The following is a 20,865-nucleotide window of genomic DNA, read 5'->3' on the forward strand; positions in this document are numbered from 1 at the left end:
TAAGCAAGCTAGTGCTAAATGAATTTGATACCCATCACAGACCATAAGGAAGACCGCGGCGAGATTTGAAACATAAATTAGATCAAACGAAATGAATAAAAATTTCTCCGAGATATAATTCATACTACGTTGATCAAGTTTATCATGTTTTGCCCTCATCTTCATTGTAGATTGCCACACTAAAAGAGACAGAAAACCACACCTACACCACAAGTTATCGAAGAAACAATAATTAAAAAAACATCCCTCAATTAAGTTTCCATTAAAATTTCCCTCCTCGAAACTTTTTTCGCCCAGAAACTCCCCCATTATCCACTACCCTACTCTCACTATATATTCTCCAGTACTGTAATTTTCACTCTACCATCATGTCGCTAAAAAAGCAACTCAAGGCTGCAAAAGCGGCAATTGACCAGAAAGACGGCGCCGAGGCCCTCGAATGTATAGAGCAAGTGCTCAAAACCGACCCGGCCAATTATTTCGGCCATCTTTTCAAGGCCAGAGCGTACCAGCTTCTTCACAACCACACCAGCGCAGAAAACGCCTTTCTGGAAGCCGTCCAGCTCGAACCAGACAATCTTTTGGGCTGGCGCGGATACTTGCAAGCGTTGAAAAATGGAAACTCGCATGAAAAGTTCTTCCAGGTCGTGGAACAGTTGGCGGTTCGGATGAACGAACAAGGAGAGCTGTTGGAGCTGATTCCGAAGGAGATCTACGGCTATTTGCACGCGCACAACTTCAAGTCCAACCTGGAGGTGAACGAGATCTTTTTGCGGGCCATATTGCCCGGCACACCGCTCGGCGCGTTGCTAGAAGGCAGAATGGGTCCAACACACGAAAACGTGCGGAAATTGCTTGCGCTCGTCAAGGCGGCCGAAGATCTGCAGGTGCTCAACGCGGTGCTGAAGGAGAAGCTTCGTTTGCCGCAGCAGCTCACGGAGCAGATGCGGCAACAGCTCGCTCAGTTGGAATGGTCATACCGGGGCAAGTCCGACTTGGCCCGTCTCTACGAACTCTTTATTAGCTACTGTAATGACGACGACGTTCGTAGGCAATACGAGATCGAGTTCTTGCGCTACCAGCATTCGATGCTCCGCATTACTCCCGAAAAGGAACTGTTGTTGGTGAAGGTGAAGGAGATGGCTGCGGACTTGGTTCTTCTCGATTGTACAGATATCTTTCCCTGGCTGCTTCATTTCGATTTCCGCGACGATAAACTGTTGGCAGACTTGGATGCGGACTTGGTCTTGCGCTTTTTGCGCAAGTTCAAGGGTGATCCATTGGGACTTGTGCTCTACCTGTACGTGATGTCAGAGGCTTGTACCATCGACTCGAGTTATTTCGCCGAGCTTAAAACGACCCAGAACACGGACCCTGTAGATGAAGATGAGCCGCTAGATGAACCTTGTGAGGGTTTGAGCCTGGATCTTCCTGAGGTCACCCGTTACTCGCAAACCGAAATCCTCGAGCTTGCCACACAGGGCTTCAAGGGATGCACATACTCCAGCTTGGCACACAGAATCGTGGTGCACATCAACAATTTCTATAGCGAGTACGCAGTCAGTCTCAAGGTCTGCGCTGATGGTATCAGAAAGGTTGCAAGCCTGTTGAATGTCTACGGCCTCGATCTCGCGAATGCCCGCGAGGACCTTACATGCCAATTAGCCCTCGTGTATACATACTACGAAGCTCCCAAGAATTTCGGAAGGGCACTCCAGATCTTCGACAAAATCCTTCAAAGTAATCCACAGAATGAGCAGGCTCTCATCGGAAAAGGATTGATCTTGGTGGAGAAGGGAGAGTACACAAAGGCAGAAAGCCTTCTTTCCGGCGTTGTCAAAGAGTTCCCGGGAAACAGCCAGGCACTCAATGATCTTGGCTGGTGCCTCATCCTTCAGGAGAACTACACCCAAGGTAGAGAGTCTCTTCAAAAGGCTTTGACAAACGTTTCTGGAATGAGTCTGCGCGCTTTTGACTTGCGCGCCAGTATCTCCTGGCGCATGGCTACGTCCTATTTGCGTGAAGATTCCAACCTGGAGTCAAACGTGAAATTGGCGTATGACCTTGTCCTCTCGTCCCTTAGCAACAGTAAATTCCACGCTCCATCATACACCCTTTTGGGTACGATACTACACGATCACTATGGAGACGTAGCGCGTGCGCAAAAGTGTTTCTACAAGGCGTTTGAATTAGACGTGGCCGAAATAACCGCTGCTAGATACTTGGTGACAGAATTGTGCGCCAAGAGAGACTGGGATGTCGTTGAGATTCTATGTGAGAGAGTGGTTGAATCAGAGAAGAGTCGAAAGGTTCTCTTCAGCCAGTTGAATACAGACCCGGATCGATCATGGCCTTACAGAGTCTTAGGCTGCTCTGCACTCAATAAACAGGACGATGCTAAAGCAATTGAGTGGTTTCAAACCGCCTTGAGAATGCAGGCCATGGATATTGAGTGTTGGACCGGTCTTGGAGAAGCGTACTTCAACTGTGGGCGTATCGACGCAGCTATCAAGGTTTTCCAACATACAACTGAGTTGGATGGCTGTACATGGGTAAACTACTACATGTTAGGACAAGGTGTGTGTATCATTGGAGACTACCCAAGTGGTCTCGAATTGCTCGAAAAGGCTTTGGGATTGAATCCGGATGCAGAATGTATTGTCAGTGCAATCTACGAACAGAGCACATTATACAGCGTCCAATTACTACAAGGTGGATTTACCGGACGCGCGGTTGAGTACAATACGAGAGCAATTGCTACTATTGCCAAGGCCGTCATAAAGAGCAAAGATTCCTTCAATTTGTGGAAAGTGTTGGGCGATTGTATTAGTCTCATTTGCAAAATTCAACAGAAACTTGCAGACGCGCCACTAGAGACCATATTCTCTATTTTGGAACATGCAGAGAGTATCGATGATTCAACTGTGAATTTGGCTTTGGCCAGGAAACATCTTGAAAACGAGCAATTTATCGACTGTGTCTCCGTGTTAGGAGTTTTGACGGCTAAGGCCGCACTCAGCAAAGTTCAGAAGCGGGAAAACAGATTGATTCGCTCTTCGGTGCTCTTCAATCTTGGTCTTGCCTACGTCAATGCTTTCCATGTTGGCCAGGAAAAGAACACCGATTTCCGTGACCAAGCCATTGTTACCTTGAAAGATGCAATAGTGATTGAGCCTCAAAACAGTCAATACTGGCTCACTTTGGGTATTGCCTATGTGACCTTGAACCCTTCTCTCCTGCAGCATTGTTTCATTAAAGCTAGTGTCTTAGACTCGAAGGATGTCACGCCATGGTCCAACTTGGCTGCCTTGTACTTGAGATGTGGAGATGCGGTCCTTGCCCAGGAAGCCTTTGATCGTGCTACCTCAGTTGCCCCAGAGCAAGCTGTTCCCTGGTTGGGTAAGGCACTTTCTGCTGATGTTTTAGGTGACACAGAAACATCGACCAGGCTCACGACTCACGCGCAAGTACTTTCCAATGGAACCGACCCACTCGCACAGCTCTGTTACGCCATAGTGGTTGTCAGCAATCGAATCCTGAAAAGCAGCGACTCGCGCGACGTGTCTGCCGCCCAGGAAGTGAGTATTGCCAACGCTGCTATCCGCAGGTTCCTCAAATTCCAGCCGGAAAACTTGACAGGGCTCAAGTTGGCATTCTTGCTCAGTGAAAGATGCCACACATTCGAGATAAGCATTGAGGTTGGTGAGCTACTCTGTTCTGCCCTTGAAACAAGTTATGAAAAGACAGAAAGCAGTCAGACTATGATTGAAGTTGCAGTCGCTAAGACACAGCTTGCCAGAGTTATGTTGGGCTGCGGGAAGTATGACGAAGCTGTTGGCTATGCCCAATTCACAATCGACTTGCTCCTGGATGAAACTTCGAGCGAGGAAATTGCCAAGGCGTTGCTTTCATCTAGAATTGTTATCGGATTGGCTTTCTTCTTCAATGGACAGTACAGCGAAGCACTCGAAGAGTTCCAAGTGATTCTTGAGGAGCACAGCCAGTCTCATAGAGCAGTGACATTGATTGCACAGGTCTTGTACGCGATTGATAGTCCCGAGTCCAAGCAGGCAGCAGTAGACCACCTCTTCTCTTTCATCGAAGAGAATGGCTCGAGTCTTTTGGTGGTGATGGCGCTCGGAGCCATCTCCTTGGCAGAGAATTTGGACACATATTTCGAAGCCATTAAGGAGGAGCTAGAGGGATTGTCGCTCACAGATCTCATGGGCGATTCCAGAAAGGCTGTGCCCAGATTGTTGGAGGAGCTCAACAGCGTGATTGGCAAGAAGGACTCGAAGGTGTGGCAACGGTTTGCGCTTTTGTTCCCTGGCGACTTCAAAGTGTGGGAGAAACTCAATGTGCAAATGGGGCTTTCGTCGTCTCTCTTGAGCGAGGCCAAAGCATCTGCACCGGAAGTGTCCGCGGCCTACATTGAGAAGAAGACCCGAAGAGAGGTTCAACGGTCGCTTTTGATTTACGCCGGCAACCAAAGCGCACGGGATATCTTAGCTGACGTGAACTAGATCAAGGGATCGTAATAATGCTACATAAATCAATGCATTTCAATACACAAAATAGCAAAGGCCATCTTATTCAAAGAAGAAAACAACATAAGCTAGCAGAGAATATTTCTGTAAACTCCCATAGATTCATTTCGTTTGGCTGACTACAAAAGCCAAACGAACAAGCCCGCAAACATCCAGAAAAAAATCAACTATAAAATTTCCAAAAGATTTGTAGATCCAAAAAAGATCCTAGAAAAAAAAAACCGCTTTTCAAATCACATTTATATCTCGTCTCAATACACATTATACACCTATCTATCACACCTATATCTACCACTACTACTACGCCTTTCAAACGACACCACACACAAAAGGACGCTACGGCCGTTGCCAATACACAAAGGCAGCAACACACACACCCGTGCATCCACACCCGTGCCGCATCGTACTCAATTCCTCAATTCCCTCCCTTTCTGACCCAATCTCTCGTCTGGTTCCCACTCCTAACCGTCTCTCACATACAGATCCCCACATTTCACACATAGGGTCACGATAAGAAACAGATATTTGAGCGGGGTGTGCGCGTACCGATAAATCACCCAAAAAACTATATATGGAGGTGTTTCTGCCCCATTTCCTCTCTTTCTTTTACTGTAGACAACGAGCCCAGTAGGCGCTCGTATTCGTAGCAGAAGCGCACCATGGCCAAAACCGCCGCGCCAGCCGCCGAGGGCATGGCCAACAAGCAGAAACTGAAGACGCTCCAGGTGGTGCAGAACTTCTTCACCAAGGTGCTGCAAGTGATAGTTCAGTCCCGCTCGCTAGCGGAGCCCAAGACGCCCCATGGCGACTCTGCGTCCAAAATCAACAAGTGGTTCAATTTGTACATGGCCAGCTTGGACGACGAGGGCGTGCGTCACGAGCTTAGGGCCTGGAAGGCGCATCTGGACCTCACGCTGTTCCCGCCAATGATCATTGAAACGTGTCTAGATCTTAGCCAGTTGAGCGCGCATGAGCATGTAGTGTTGGAGGACGACTCGAAAAGCGTGTGGCCGGTGCTGGAGGGCGAGCTCCGCGAAATTGTGGTGGAACGGTGGCTCATCAAGTTCGACTGCCATTCCCAGCCAGCTGCCCAGAATGCAGCAAACACAGACGAGCTTCCGCTCATGTACAAACAGGCAATCATTTTGTTGCGTACCATTTACTCTTTGGTGCGACTTTTGCCGTCTTTCAAGCTCCGCAAATTGGTGTGCAAGCCTTCAAGCAAGAACTTGGCGCTAGTCAACCACTTTTTGGACGGAAGCCAGCCTGTCACGTCCAAAAACCGCATTGGGCTCTCCAAGTCCATTATTCCACAGCATCTTTTGGGCGAGTCCCATCTCACGCAGCGCGACTTTGCGCCGATCGTCACCTCGTTAGGCACCTTGAGCGTCTCCGTAGTGTATCGTAATCATTACCTCTTCAGAGCTCAGGATCAGGAGGAGCGTCTCTCAAGCCAATTTGCTACATCAGATAAGGAGCTAGCTGAGAATGCGCTCCATCGCCTCAGTTTGGATGAAACTGCCTTGGCGAAGACACAGTCGGTCTCTTCAACGCTAGGAAGCCGAGTGGTGATTCCGTCGGCCCAACGCCAAGACAGTAAAACACCCTTCCGGGGCTCCTTTGAGCAGTTTCGAGAGAGATTCCTGGTGCTGCCATGCACCTCGGATCACCTGGAACGATTGCAAATGTCTCCACCTCGTCCAGCAAACATCCCAAAAAGCGTGGGGCAAGGCAGAAACAGCTTTCAGCCGTTCCGGGTTGGATCAATTGGTAGCTCGTCGCCTCCACATCAAGGCAGCCACTCCCCTGCGCCATCAAACCCACATAGTAGCATGGTGGAGCGCCGAGTGTCTATCACAAGCAACAGATCTGGATCCAATGCTTCGTTGATTGCACTTTTGCGTAACCCAAGAGGCGGGACCTCTTCGTCGGCTGCTGCTACCAACATGAATGTATCAGGATCACAAAATCACACTGCTTCGCTCGCGCGCTCTATTGCATCGTCGCATGGGTCTCACTTAGCACATGAGGAAGGGCCCGGCGAAATTGTCGGCACGCCAAAGTTTCTGTCTTCCTTTGGATCGCGTCAAAGCCGCCGCTTCAGCAGTACCTCTGGCAAGCTGGCAGGGGCCGGCCACCACAATGATTCAAACACTTCGTACATGGGCACAAGCTTGGATCTGGGATCTTCTGTTGCCCCTTCAAGTGGTATATATATTGACGATGACATAAGCTCATTTGTTAGAATGATTGACGGGAAGTCTGAGTTGAGATTGAGCACCAGCTCAAACAACAGCGGATCTCGATCAAGTCCGCACAGTAACGATCAGAGTTCGCACGCAGACGCGTTAAATCGATTCCACATGCTCAAGAGCCAATATCAACAGCTTGGAGATAGTGTGAATGCCAGTCTAGTTCTTCAGAAACACTACTCTAGTCGAGATAATCAAAGCATCGACAGTCGTTTGACTGGAAGTAAATTGGCAAACTCTGGAAACCTCAGCAGTCCTCCACCGCCGACGATCTCACCCTCATCTCATGACAACACTAATTTGCCTTCAATCTCCTCTCGATTGACAGGCGCAGATCACGAGGCTGGATGTGGCAGTGGTGGCAGCAGCGGCAGTTACAGCAGCAAGATGCCAGGATCTGTATCTCACAGGAGCCGGTCGGCTAGTTCAGATAAAAAGGATGTTATTAGTGGCCCAGTTACCACGCGTCCCGGACAAGGCATCCATTATCATGATGTCTTTGAGGACGATGATGAAAGCACCGAGTTCTATTCTCGGAATCGGCGAAATAAGAGTTGTGACGGTAATGATATTGACTACGATAACGACGATCTATTGTTTGAGATGACCGACACCAGATGAGCGAGGGGGCGAAGGGACCTGGCGGTATATTATGAAAAAAAAAAACACACATAATGACGACACCCAGAGATTCTTGTCACAGACAAGAGTCAGGCCAGAAATGCGGGCATTTAGGGCGTTCAAAAGTTGAGACGAAAGTAATAAATGTTATAGAGAATATGTTGCTGAATTATGAATTGTTTTGGAGAGCATATTTGTTTTATAAGAGAGAAGGCCTATCGTTGCAGGGACCTCTAAAATATACAATACATTTTATTTGCACAAGTGTATTTGCTTAGTAGGTATTATTCAATTCTAAACCTATTCTTCGTTGTGGAAGATTATCGACCGAAAAATAAGCTTTCTTATTCTAGCTAATAGATCGGTCCTACCAAATTTACTATTCTACTTCTGTGAGCTGGCAAATTGTTTCACTTCGACTCAGTGTTATCACAGGGCCAGCAATAATCACAAGAACAGATACTAGAACGGTCTGGGTCAAGAGATAAGCAATGCGAATGAACAAAGAACTATAAAATAGAAAATTAGAAGATAAGAATCAATAACGAAAATACAAAACAAAACAAAAAAAAAGAGGAAAGCAACGATCTTCAACGGTCCTTGCTGGTATCTACATTCCCACCACAGCGCAAGCCAACCTTCTACCAAAACAACCCATAAACAAAAAAAAAAACCAAATCCACAAAGTCCACAAAAACAATGCCACGAAAATTCGCCCGAATCATTAGCAAAAATCCCAGCCCCATTTGTAATCACCGCTCCCACACTCACCGCTCCCCAAATTAATAAGCCTCGCATCCAGATTTTGCACCCATTTCCTCCCACTATAAAGGCCCTCGTATCCGCACCTCGGACACACACCTACCCTCTACCACCAACAACTCATTCTGTAGTGAAATTCCCATCACCGCAGCCACACACACACAAAAGAAAAGCCAGGCTGCCAATTCAAAGCAAGGGCTCGTAACGTTTCTTCTTCCCCGCACCCGCAAAGATATTTAAACCCGTCCATTTCCCACCCCGGTTTTTTTCAAGAATGGTCCACCACAAAGTCACCATTATTGGTTCCGGCCCCGCCGCCCACACCGCCGCCATCTACCTCGCTCGTGCCGAGGCCAAGCCCGTGATGTACGAGGGTTTCTTGGCCAACGGCATTGCCGCCGGCGGGCAGTTGACCACCACCACCGAGATCGAGAACTTCCCTGGTTTCCCCGATGGACTCACCGGCACAGAGCTCATGGACAACATGCGCAAGCAGAGCGAGAGATTCGGCACGGAGATCATCACCGAGACCATCAGCAAGTGTGACTTGTCGCAGAGACCATTCAAGTTGTGGACCGAATGGAACGAGGACAGCGAGCCCATCACCACCGACGCCGTGATCATTGCCACCGGTGCTTCCGCCAAGAGAATGAACCTTCCGGGCGAGGAGGAGTACTGGCAACAGGGTATCTCTGCCTGTGCTGTCTGTGATGGTGCAGTGCCCATTTTCCGTAACAAGCCTTTGGCTGTTGTGGGAGGTGGAGACTCTGCCTGTGAGGAGGCCTTGTTCTTGACCAAGTACGCCTCGAAGGTGTACATGCTCGTCAGAAGAGACGTGTTGCGTGCTTCTCCTATCATGCAGAAGAGAGCCATGAACCACGAGAAGATCGAGATCTTGTGGAAGACCTCTCCTACCGCCGCCAAGGGTGACGGCAAGGTGTTGCAAAGCTTGGACTTGATTCACAACGACACCAAGGAGACCTCTTCTCTTCCCGTCAACGGTCTCTTCTATGCCATTGGCCATATCCCTGCCACCCAGGTGTTTGCCTCTCAATTGGACACCGACGAGAGCGGCTACATCAAGACCGTCCCAGGCACTGCCGAGACCTCTGTTCCTTTCGTTTATGCTGCCGGTGATGTTCAGGACAAGAAGTACAGACAAGCCATCACCTCTGCCGGTACCGGTTGTATGGCTGCCCTTGACTGTCTTGCCAAGTTCGACGAGGAGGAGGACTGACTCACGGCGCGGTTGTAGTGAATTGAGGTCTGGAACGATTATAGAGCTCTTGGTGCAGAATGCACTTTGTTCCATGGCTTCCATTCCGTAAATTATTAGATATAGAGAATGAATAGATTTTGAAAGCAGATTGTAGAAAAATTATTTGCAGTGGGTGCTTAATGATAAATAGAACTTCGACCAGGATTCTTTCTTAGTTGTGTTCGTTTTGGACGAAACATGCTTGTAATAGAATGCATGTATTGAAGAAAAACATGTCTATGGTTCAGTATAAAAAAAGGAGCAATTTGCACTTCTTATTTTGGTGGCGCTATGATTGCAGGTCTCATGGTGACTGCTTCATTCATTCACGAGATGAAAGGGCATCTACTTGACGACTACATAGTTTTACGAACTCAAGCAACAAAAATAGAAGCAACAAAGAAGTATAACTTGTGCAGAATTTTGAATCAAGTATATATTCAGAACAAGTGCAGTGAGGTGAATAAAGACCAGAAAGAGGTGAACAACATGAGCTCACAGACCGGATATCCAAAAGAAAGGCTTTAAGAATTTCTTTTGGGAAAACAAGAAACAAAATGGTAGATACTAGCAAAAACTACACGCGTAACTGAGAAGAGGGACCACTCAAAAGAGCCAGCAATAAATAGAGTGACCAAGGACCGAATTCCTAGATAGAAATGCTTTTCTCAATTTCGATTCGCTGGAAATTTGAGGAAAAACTATAGTAAACTTCATCTTCAGGCACTCAAATGAACCCTGACCTCTCACATATGAAGTTCCACAAGGGCCGTTGATAAGCAGAAGCATAACAAAGAGAGATGAAACAGTCAGAAAATAAAAATTTGAATCTTCCTCTATTTCACTATTTCATTTTAATTCCAATTATCTTCACGCACCTCAGATTTCTCCCTATTATTCTCTAGATCACTACCACCGACCACGTCCACACACACCTTTCCACCAAAAAGACAAAACAAAATTTTCAAAACCGTCTCTCCTTTTTCTTAAAATCATCCCAAAACAATATTTCTCACAATACCTGTTGTATCGTAGATGGGGTCCGATCCGATGCTCATTGCGGCACGTGACCCACCACTACAATATTTCAGATTGTATTTCTCCCCTTGTGTTTCTCCAAAAACTCAGCTCCTGCCCCACATCTGCCCCCAAATGGTCGAACTTCTTGTCGACGTGGCCAAGACCCAATCGCCGGAGTCGTATGTGTACACGCGGTTGGCAGCACAGCACATAGGCGAGATTGCCTCGGTGGTGATCTCCGGATTGATCAGTTTTGGACGTCTTCCCGCACGAGAAATCGCCCGCAAGTGCAAGCTTTCGTCGCGCAGCGTGCAGACGGCACTTGTGTCGTTGATCCAGCTCAACTGCGTCTCTTATTGGACAGAAAAGGGTCTGTCGACGGTCTACTATACCCTCAATCCAACAGGACTCAAAGTGCTTTTGCATGGCGGAGATGTCATTGTGCACATCAGGGATGTGTATGGCGACGAGGAGGCGGAAATTGTGCAGAATGTGATCGAGAATGGCAATGTGACGGTGCGTAACTACATGGGGCTCTTTGCCGATGAAAACACGCAGTTCCGTCGAATGGAGCTCCTTGTGCGGCTTTATGCAGACGGCTGGCTCCGGAGGCTCCAGCCCGTCGATTTCCAGCCCATCGAGGACGTGTGGAACCGCTTGTTCCTGGAGACCTTGGCCAACACGCCGCGGTCCGCTGCCGTGAGTGAGGTCAAGAGAATTGCAGAGGTGAAGCTGCGGGCGAAGGTGCGGTTGAGCGAGCTCTATGCGCTGGGAAACTCCAACGCGGATGTTTTTACAATGGATGACGGCGTGAAGAAGCTACAGCCCAACATCACGCTAGCCTTCAATTTGGGCCGCTACGAGAAGGCCTTGCGCAGCCGCTCGTACGTCGAGCTTGCGCGCTCGCGTGTGGGCATCTTGACTGCTCAAATTTACAAGGTGTGCTGCTCGCTCGTGGAGCAGAAGTCTGCAGACTTGAGACACAAGTTTCTCCAGGTTTCGGGACTCGTGGCAACACAGGACGAGACCAGAGCGTTTTTGGAGGCGTTGGAGAGCACGCTCGTCGAAAACAAGCTGACCGTATTCACCGTGCACGAGGTTGTGAGACGTCTTCCAGATCACTTGGACCTCTCCAACTCCATTACGTCTAGAATTTTCACGAAGCCCGGCAGGGTGGGCGGCGACAGCGGCACCCCATCTAAGAAGATCAAGCTTGAAAACGGATCTGCATTCCCACTGGAAAATGGCTATGGCCATGAGGATATCTTCCTGGCACCCACTCCACCCAAGCAGGTGGATGCAGCATTGGTTGAGGAACATCTACAACTTCTAGCCAACGATGCTGTTCCGTTCCTCCACAAACTCAGAGACGGTCAGTACACCATCCCTTTCCTACAACTCTCGAAAGCTGTGAAGGCTTATAACTACGACGCTATTGTGAAGACTACGATGGGCGTCGAGGCACACAGAGTATTCCGCTGTGTCAAAGATCAGAAATTGGCAGATGACCGCACAATTGCCAAGTTGGTCTTGCAAAAGGATGGGGATGTGAAGAGTCTTCTCTTTGATCTTATCGCTGGCAACTTCATCCAGCTCCAGGAAATCCCAAGATCCGCCGATAGAGCAGCTACAAAGTCCGTGTACTTGTTCAGACACGAGGAGGCTGCCAGTTACCAGTACATGAAAGAGCTTCTAATGTTCAACATCGGCCAGGTGTTGAGTAATATCGATCTGTTCAAGCTGGACCACAAAATCTTGCTCGAGAAGTGTGAGCGAGACGACGTGAAGGGCCACGAGGAGGAGCTACTATTGGAGTCTGAGTTGAAGACCCTTATGGAGCTTCAAACAAGAGAGGTCAGCAACATAGGACGCATGAACAGAGTCAAGTGGCTCTATGTGCTCTACGGGGAGCTCTGATTGAAATTCAAAACACAAGATTTCGCAGAGCTCGAAAATCAAAACACGAAATATTGCAAAGCTCGGCAATTTTCAAAAGCATAGCTGGTCTTGCCAGCATACAGATTAAATAATGTATATTGTACAATAGGATACTGAAAACACTGTCTGAGCAAAACAACAACGGCCAAAATACAAGTATAAAAAGGACACAAATACCCGCAAGCAAATCTTGTAGTAGAATTTTTATTTTGCGTACTTCCAGAGGAATTTCGCTGCTTTCTGTATTGTTACATGATCACGTGACACACACATTCAGATTTAACTTTACTCCAGATTTCAACTACAGCAACAATGGCCCGCCAATTCCCTCATCCGCCGCCATTGGCGAAGCTGGAAAAAGCGAATCCACAGAAGAAGGCTCCACTATATGACATATCAAAAAATCTGCTCCAAAACTCGTTTCTGGACCCCGAAAACGACCATCTTATAGACTGGATCGATAATCTTAAGCTACGAGTGAATTCGACCCTCAAACAACAGGAAAAGGAGCAGAGTCAGCTCAAGGAGGCCGCAAGACAAGATGAACTCCGTTTGAAGTACGAGACTGCGATCTTTCTGGAGAATTTTGACTCTTTGGGAAGCTTATTACAACAACAACAACCAAGCACGGCACAGGCACAGACTTTGAGAGATTCAAGGTATTCCGAGCAAATTCTGTCACGTCAGGGTGACCTGGGTGCTGCTACGGTGGCGGTTGAGGAGTCTGATGATGATATAGTTGAGATACTCTCTGGGTCAGAAGAAGAAGGTGAAAAATTGAGTTCAGAGGGCGAAGTTGGTGCCGAAGATGACTTTGCTGACTACTTGGAGGAAGAATTTGATGCTGGTGAGGATTTGGAACAGATGGACGATGAGCAGTTGGAATCATATCTAGACCATTCGGAAGTTGAAATTGAAGAAGACGAAGAGGAAGATGAGGAAGATGAACAAGTAGAGGAAGATGAAGTAGAAGAAGATGAAGAAGACACCCCCTTGGCCGACGAACTTAACTCCAACATGACTTCTGATCCCGCGCCCGTGAAACTGTACTTGAACCGCGGACGTCCCATTCTCTCTGACACTCTAGCTACACATGGAAGAGCTGTGGATCAATTTAACATGGACCTGGAAGAAAACGACGACGAGCAGGTCAGCGATGAAGCATCAGAAGAGCTGTCCAGCCCAGTTGAAGCTGAACATATTGATATTGATTCTGGTAGCGAAGAGCCAGAAGACGAGGAGGAGGATGCAGACAAACAAGAGGAAGAAGAGCTAGAAGAAGATGACGCGTCGCAAAGTAACATAGAGCAACAACACGATTTTGATCTGGAACTTGAAAGAAGCAAATGGCTACTAGACGAAGCCCTCAAAGACACTGGTGATCACGGTGACTACACAGATTACAGTCATCTTGATGCGGCTGCCATTGAAAGTGAATTGATTCATTCCATGTATGAGAAGAGTCCGTCTGCAAACTCTCCTCACGTCGAGGATGATGCAGCTGGAGAAAATACAAGATCACCTGCCGTGATGACTGAACAAGAGGAAGAGATTGAAAATAATTCTGAAAGAGGACAAAGTAGTGAGAATGAAGCAATGAACCAAAATGACGAGCACCATTACCCTCAGAGCAACACTTCTGAGCATTTCATTGATGACACTTTTGTTTCCGCTCTAGGTGGAGACGACTCTGATTTCCTAGCAAACTTGGCACAAGAAGCTCTCAAGAACCAAGATGTTTCTAGCTCAGCCGCCGAAGAGCCAACTGTTGAAAATAAAGCGGTCAATTCTGACGTAGAGATTATCATCAGCGATGATTCTGAAGTTGAAGCCATGGATGCTAATGAACTGGACTCAGAGAATGAAATTAATCACTCCGCAGAAGTAATTGAAGAGCCTCTTCCAAAAGAAGCTAGCATCAGCAAGTCCCCAGAAGCCCCATTGAGATCAATGCCACCTGTCTTCCGAAGCTTAGATAAAGAAGATCCTAAGAAAACTTACAAGAAGTTGAGACAGACTGAAAAGAAGTATCACATCAAATTGGCAACTCTTCAAGACTTACAAAACGAACTAGGCTCGGACCTTCTGTCTGATATGAGCGACGATTCACTGTATCTCTCATCCGACTATGAGTTTCACGACGCCAAAGACTCTGAAGGTCTTAAGCTTTGGTTTTCCAGCAACTTACATCCCTTTGCCAAATCTAAAGCAGATGCAAACTATGGCCGATTCTCCCGAGACTTGTGGACACTGTCAGGGCCCACAAATGAATCCTTGTTTAAATCAAGTCCGCCTCAAAAACAAGAAAACTCAATTCTAGTTGACGATGAAAATGACGACAACGTGTTGTCGCGCATCGACTCAAACTCAACACTTGTTGGCGTTGAAGCATCGGAACCGGATATGCCATTCGAGAAAAGGGAGGCGAGTTCACAATCTGAAAAGACAAATGAAGGTTCCTCGCAGCTAACCGATGATCCTCACCTGTTCGCACATGTACCAATTAAGTCAATCCTGCCGCCAGTTTTAGAACCCATCTTAGACGAAGATGTCTCTGATTCTGAATCGGCGACAGGCTCTGGTGCTGAAGCCGATGGCGATAAGCTACCTCTAGACACTCAACCACAAGCTCTTGCCGAATCTTCGTTTTCTCAAGTGGACCCTGTAATCGAAGTCGTCCCTCAAGTGGAACCCGTGGATATCGATGAGCCCGAAACAGCAGGCGAAAACGATGTTGAAATTCCTGATGCCGCTGAGAATTCGGCTTCAATCCTCTCATCTCAAACTTCTGACAATGAGCATGAACTCGAATCTGAGCAAAAAGAACCAATGGAGCCACCGCAGCAAGAAGGCAACGTAGTCTTTCAAGAACCACTTCTGACGACAGTCTCCAAGCTCATAATTTATGATGAGTTTACTGAGATTGAGCTGTATACACCCGTTGTTCCCTCTTCTATTGAGATTGTGGACGAAGAAGTCAAAGTTTTTGCTTCTCAGTCGGATGATTCCGTTGAAATTGAAGAAGCTACTGATGAGCCTATTGATCCATCAGATCTAGTTCAACCAACCACTATTTCGGAGCCAAACGATATTGAGCTCGCGTTTCTAGTTGAAACAGAAGAGGAAGGTTTGGAGATTTTCAATCCTAGCTCGGTAGAGGAGGTGATTACTAGACAAAGTACACCTGCTCCGGAATACCCCTTATCAGGAATAGTGCTCGAAGCTACTGAAATTGAGGAAACAGAAGATCTAGATGCAAACGATCAAAAGAAACGCGCACGTGAAGATGATGCACAGGGAGGGTTTAAGCCGCTCAAGAAACTCAAGCTGGTCTTGAATCCCTTCAAGTGGGCGGCAAAGTTCTCTCATTTTAATCGTCCTGAATCTTCTCTGTCGAGAGAAGGACAAATACCTTCCTCTTCATCTTGTTTGAGTGATGCTCCTGAGATTGACAAAGATACAGAAATCGAAAACGTAATTTCTGATGAACTCACAGACGCCATTGCACAAAACATTTTGGATAGCATTGGTGATGAAGACATGAATAAGATTGAGGCAGCATTGGGCTTGGGAACTGGATTAGGGGATGATAATTTCTCAGACAGTGATCACACTGATGCTGAGCTGGAACTCGACCATGATATGTTGGCTAAATCTGAATCCGAGGATTCAGCTGCCCCTGAAACTGAATCACAAATGGAAATTGATGTCGAAAGTGAGCATGAATTGGATAACAAGACGCAAACTGGTGACAGTATCCCTGAATTTGAGGCTGATGTCCTAGTCTCAAATGTCATCTCTGAAGTTGGTGATAGTCTTACTTCAATCGATGATGCGAAGGAAATCCATCAGACTGACAAAATTGACGAGCAAGCCGTGAACTCAATCGAATTCACAAGCCAAGCTGCAGTATCTCATCTGCCCGATAATCAGGAACTTGCGCAATGTGAAGTGTCTCTTGAAGTTGAACAACCAGAAGTTGAACAATTAGAAGTTGAACAATTAGAAGTTGAACAACCAGAAGAAGAACAGCCAGAGGCTGAACAAAAAGGGATGGAACAACCAGGAGCTGAACAACCAGGAGCTGAAAGCTACATTACAAAGTCAGAGAATACTTACTCTGATTCTCCAGTTTCTGCTCCTAAAATCGATGAAAGAGATGCGGCAACAGTAAAAGATGATCCTATAGACTCTCGCTTTGATGCTCAGAATTCCCTGGAAGATCTTTCCGAAGATCACCTCGCTGAACCTGTTTTGGAGGCTGCCATCGATAATCATTTGAGTGATGATGTTGAAAGCAGCACTGAAAATCAAAATGCCGAACAGCCTGAAACAACAATACCTTTTGATGAACCAGGGATGAATCAAGAACCCACCAATGTATCTGAAACTTTGGAAATTGCAATGGAACTTGCAGCAGACATGGTTTCAGAGGCTATTGCAATTGACGAGTCTGAAAATGATACCGAAAGTGAAAGGGAGTCCATGGATATAGTCAGCGCTGATACTGAAGATAAACATGATGAAGGAGCAGAGTTAGAGAAACGCGAAGACGAACCAAACTCCGATGATATGGCCATTGAACCGGTGGTAGTACCCGCTCGGCCACTTCCAACCTCCCAAGATCTTTTGAGACTTGCGGCTCTCAATTCTTCTCATCAAGAAGAAGAAGAAGAATTGAAAGAAAAAGAGGAAGTAAAAGAAGAAGAAGAAGAAGTAGAAGATGAAGATGAAGAACTTGAACCCGAAGCTGATGATCCTAGCGCACTCGAAGCTCCTGATGTACAACTGTCGGCATCACTCACGAACGATACCGAAGATGTGCAAGAGAATACTGTCCCACTGATTATTGAAGAGGACATACCTCCTAAACTCGAAACTGAAGATCAAACTTTCGAGGGTGATCTTTCGAGTGTTGGAGATGAATCTCGTGAGGCTGATAATCTCGAGAATTTCCCTGATGACACTCCTCACATACAAAACGAAACCGTTGAGTCTGGTGAGAATGACAATCTTGATCAATTTACACACCATGTCGATACTGTTGCCCCTGAATCTCAACCAGAGTCTGATAATGAAGAAGGCACCGACCCTCTATCGGATGTTGCCTCCGTTGTATCTGAACTCCCCGCATCGGTTTCTGATGGTGAAAGGATTGATTATGATAATGAGGCTTCCGAAACGACCAACGATAAAGCATTGAAATCTAGAAGTCTTTTGCGCTCCGCTACTGGGGCCTTCGCTTTTGTTAAAAATAAAATTGGTCAAGTGTTCACTTCGTCTCAGAATAATGAAGAGTGGAGCAACTCCGATACAGAGGATAACCTCAATTCGACGGATAATCAGGTAATTCCTGATCTCATAATTACTCAGCCACTGCAAGAGGACTTAAGCAAAGCAGATCGGTTGCAAGAGGAGTCAGATGAACTGATGAACATAGTTGAATCGAATGAAATTGAAAGCGGTCAAGATGACGAGCAATCGCAAGAAACTGAGCTTCTGGATGCGGAACAATTAGAATCCAATGTGGAAAAGCAAGCAGACGATGAAACCATAGAAAAACAGGATCTTTCGGATCCCCTGAAAATTTTGGAGGAGACTCTTGACTCAAATGTTCCAGAAGAATCGTTGCCAAACGAACAATCAAAACCAGAAGTTGTTCGTAAATTACGTTCTAGTTCTCAATTGGAACCAGTTCTTGAGCCATCGCCTCAATTCTCCTCTGAAAGAGATGATATTAATTTTGAAGAAGCAGTTGAAAGCGACGATGATGCAAAGAAGCCAGAACACTCGGATGCTGCTGCTGTGCAGTCAACTCCAGCCCGTATGACTCGGAGCCAGCGCAAATTGAGTGCAGAAAGTGATCAAGCTGTGGCTCGAAACGAAGTCGATGCTGAATTCAAAGAACCAATCCCGCAAACACCCGAAGTCCCGAAAACGAGAAAGAGGGCTCGTTCTCCAGCAACGCCTTCTCCAAAAGTGGTCCTTGATGATGCCGAGTCCATTGCTCTGCGAGTAAAAAGATCAGCGCATCATCCAAATTACTCTGAGATGCTAAAGCTTGACATCAAGCAAGAACACGTTTCGCCGGGCTCATCGAAGACTCGAGGCTCAAAATTGTCAAGCTCTCCTAGAAAGAAAGAGTCCTCGAGACCCTTACCATCAAAAAAGAGCTATGGCAAGTTAAAGCCCACTTCATCACCTATAGAAGAGTCCACCCAACCAGGCTCACGAACTGCGAGCGGTAGTAAATGGCTTATGGACCTGGAAGATCATCCTGCTTTGAGAACCAGATCCAAGTCGCCGATAAAGCAGACCATTCAAGAGCTCTCGTCTGAAATTGAGGAAGAACCCATCAAGAAAAAACGAATCACAAGAAGCATTAAGAAAAAACTTGACCTGTGGGATCAAGACACAAAGAAAGAAAAGGATTTCAAGGATGACCAAGAATTAAGAGGCCGTCGTAGACATAGATAACTTGTCGCAGTTCTGGTTTTGTCTATGATGTATACTCTATAAATTAATAAATACAACGAATGGTCTAAATGAAGTGTTTCATGGAAAACTCGTAGCAACTAAAGAAAACCATGTTGACAAACACGGAACGGTACATTGAGATACCCAAGCCTCTATACATTCTACGGGTGATCTCAAGCTTCCGTTTCTTAAGTGGGAGTTGTGACTGGCCATTCTCATGGCGCAAAATGTTTGACACGATATCCTTCTGGATAAGAGCCTTCGTCGTATCAAACGGGAATATAACTGCCCAACATGTGGCACCGGAAATACCACCAGCTGCCAAAATAGACACTGGCGATGATTGGGCAGGGTCGCCGTTGATGAGTCCGTTACAGGCCCACTTGAAGGATTCGTACACTGCGTAATACACACCGGAACCAATACCATCTCGAAGCGAATGGTACTTGTAGCCCGAGTATAGACCCTTGTAGCCAAGGTTCTTGGTGATGACATTGACGGTCTGGAGCGTCGTGTAGCGGGTTTGAGCGAGCGATGGATTCGACTTGGCCGCATCTTTACGGGCAATATGCTCGATCTGAGAAAAAAGCTTAGAAAATTCAAAGGGACATGCAATGAGTGAGGTAGTCAAGCCTGCGGCCGCGCCGGCTGCAAAACAGACCGGGATGTTGGCGAGAAACGGATGCGTAGCAGAAAGACTGGAGTCTGCGCCGACCATCAATTTGTGACACATTGGTTTGATATTGGTGAACACAGACACATTTACGGACCGCACAAACGCAGTGGACACCATGGGAGCCCAAAGACCCCGGTAGAAGCTCAAAAGACCACCCGAATGATACGATTTTTTGACACAGTCAAACACGGAGGTGAAGTTCTGATACGTCTGCATCCGCGTCTTCACCGTATCAAACGGATACCCGATAGTGGTCGAAACTGCCAGGGTAAAGTAAGCAATGATTGCAGAACGGTACGGCGATAGGAAGGAGGGGAAGATGCGCACGGCTACGCTCTCGTCGATTTCTCCGGTGATGGCCGGAATGCCTGCGGTTTTGGCCGACATTTCAGGCTCTGTTCAGTGGGTTTTGAAGGTAGATGTGGTAGATAATAGATAGATATTAGTGCGTATGCTAGTGATCTATGGAGCAGATTTCAGAAACGAGGGTGGGGGTTTTAGGAAATTTGAAGGTAAATTTCTTATCTGGGGTAATTTCTGGGACTAATTTTCACTTTGAAAAATTAGAATTAGAGAGGCGGAACGGGAGATTTAAGGTTCCTTTTATAATCGGGTATGCGCGGCGGCTAAGTCCCGGAGATGGGATCAGTGAGATTTGGAAATAAGGTTGGCTTCACCGGTCGAGGTTGGGATTAATGTTTATTTGAAATTTACGAATTCTGCGTGATATTGTTTGTTATTTATGATTTTGGGTGTTGTAGATATTGGGAGATGGCTTTGAGTCAAGTTCTTGAGTCATCTGAGTCACTTGACTCAAGACCAACAATTTGAGGAGGACTTGTTTTCGATCCTGATAAGTTTGGGTTCTCACTATTTCTTTTAAAAAACTTTATTTTCGAAATCCCTTATTGAGTTTGTATGGACTTTTCTCTACTAAGGAGGCAGTATGTGTTTTGGTGAATTCAAATGAATCCCCTAATATTACCGAGTAGGGATACAAGTTCCGTAAAGTACCGAGTAAGAGAACAAGTGAATATGGATACTGCCATAAGCGAGTTTGATAGTATAGAGCATGCTGGGCTCTTTGTGAGAATACTCTTACCCAAGGGGAAGACACCTCTCGTGGAGCTGGGTGCGTAATCAATAATTGACTATCCAAGTTGCAAAAGTGATGTTAAAAGAAATGTTTTGTTTTTGTTTGGTATTCATACCTTGTCGAGACTGGAGAGCGTCTGCAACTAAAGGCACGGGTTGTACATCCCTATGACATCTTTAGGCAAACACGGAGCTTGAGAAAGATAAAACATATCAAAC

General features: G+C 46.6%; 5 protein-coding genes across 5 annotated transcripts; all 5 read left to right on the top strand.

The window, feature by feature from the left end:
* Positions 1 to 368: 368 nt before the first annotated feature.
* Positions 369 to 4,523, top strand: PUMCH_003455 (uncharacterized protein; the record flags this gene model as incomplete). Its single annotated transcript, XM_063022422.1, has 1 exon — positions 369 to 4,523. The coding sequence occupies one exon, from the start codon at positions 369 to 371 to the stop codon at positions 4,521 to 4,523; it is 4,155 nt and encodes a 1,384-aa protein (XP_062878492.1).
* A 683-nt stretch (positions 4,524 to 5,206) lies between these two features.
* On the top strand, positions 5,207 to 7,420 carry PUMCH_003456 (uncharacterized protein; the record flags this gene model as incomplete). The annotated part of the gene is made up of 1 exon (XM_063022423.1): positions 5,207 to 7,420. One exon carries the CDS (start codon positions 5,207 to 5,209, stop codon positions 7,418 to 7,420), a length of 2,214 nt encoding a protein of 737 aa, XP_062878493.1.
* A 1,036-nt stretch (positions 7,421 to 8,456) lies between these two features.
* On the top strand, positions 8,457 to 9,419 carry PUMCH_003457 (uncharacterized protein; the record flags this gene model as incomplete). Its single annotated transcript, XM_063022424.1, has 1 exon — positions 8,457 to 9,419. The coding sequence occupies one exon, from the start codon at positions 8,457 to 8,459 to the stop codon at positions 9,417 to 9,419; it is 963 nt and encodes a 320-aa protein (XP_062878494.1).
* A 1,056-nt stretch (positions 9,420 to 10,475) lies between these two features.
* Positions 10,476 to 12,377, top strand: PUMCH_003458 (uncharacterized protein; the record flags this gene model as incomplete). Its single annotated transcript, XM_063022425.1, has 1 exon — positions 10,476 to 12,377. The coding sequence occupies one exon, from the start codon at positions 10,476 to 10,478 to the stop codon at positions 12,375 to 12,377; it is 1,902 nt and encodes a 633-aa protein (XP_062878495.1).
* Positions 12,378 to 12,710: 333 nt separating this feature from the next.
* Positions 12,711 to 18,875, top strand: PUMCH_003459 (uncharacterized protein; the record flags this gene model as incomplete). Its single annotated transcript, XM_063022426.1, has 1 exon — positions 12,711 to 18,875. One exon carries the CDS (start codon positions 12,711 to 12,713, stop codon positions 18,873 to 18,875), a length of 6,165 nt encoding a protein of 2,054 aa, XP_062878496.1.
* Positions 18,876 to 20,865: the final 1,990 nt, after the last annotated feature.

The sequence above is a fragment of the Australozyma saopauloensis genome, chromosome 4 (assembly GCF_035610405.1).
Source record: "Australozyma saopauloensis chromosome 4, complete sequence".
Taxonomy (NCBI): Eukaryota; Fungi; Ascomycota; class Pichiomycetes; order Serinales; family Metschnikowiaceae; genus Australozyma; species Australozyma saopauloensis.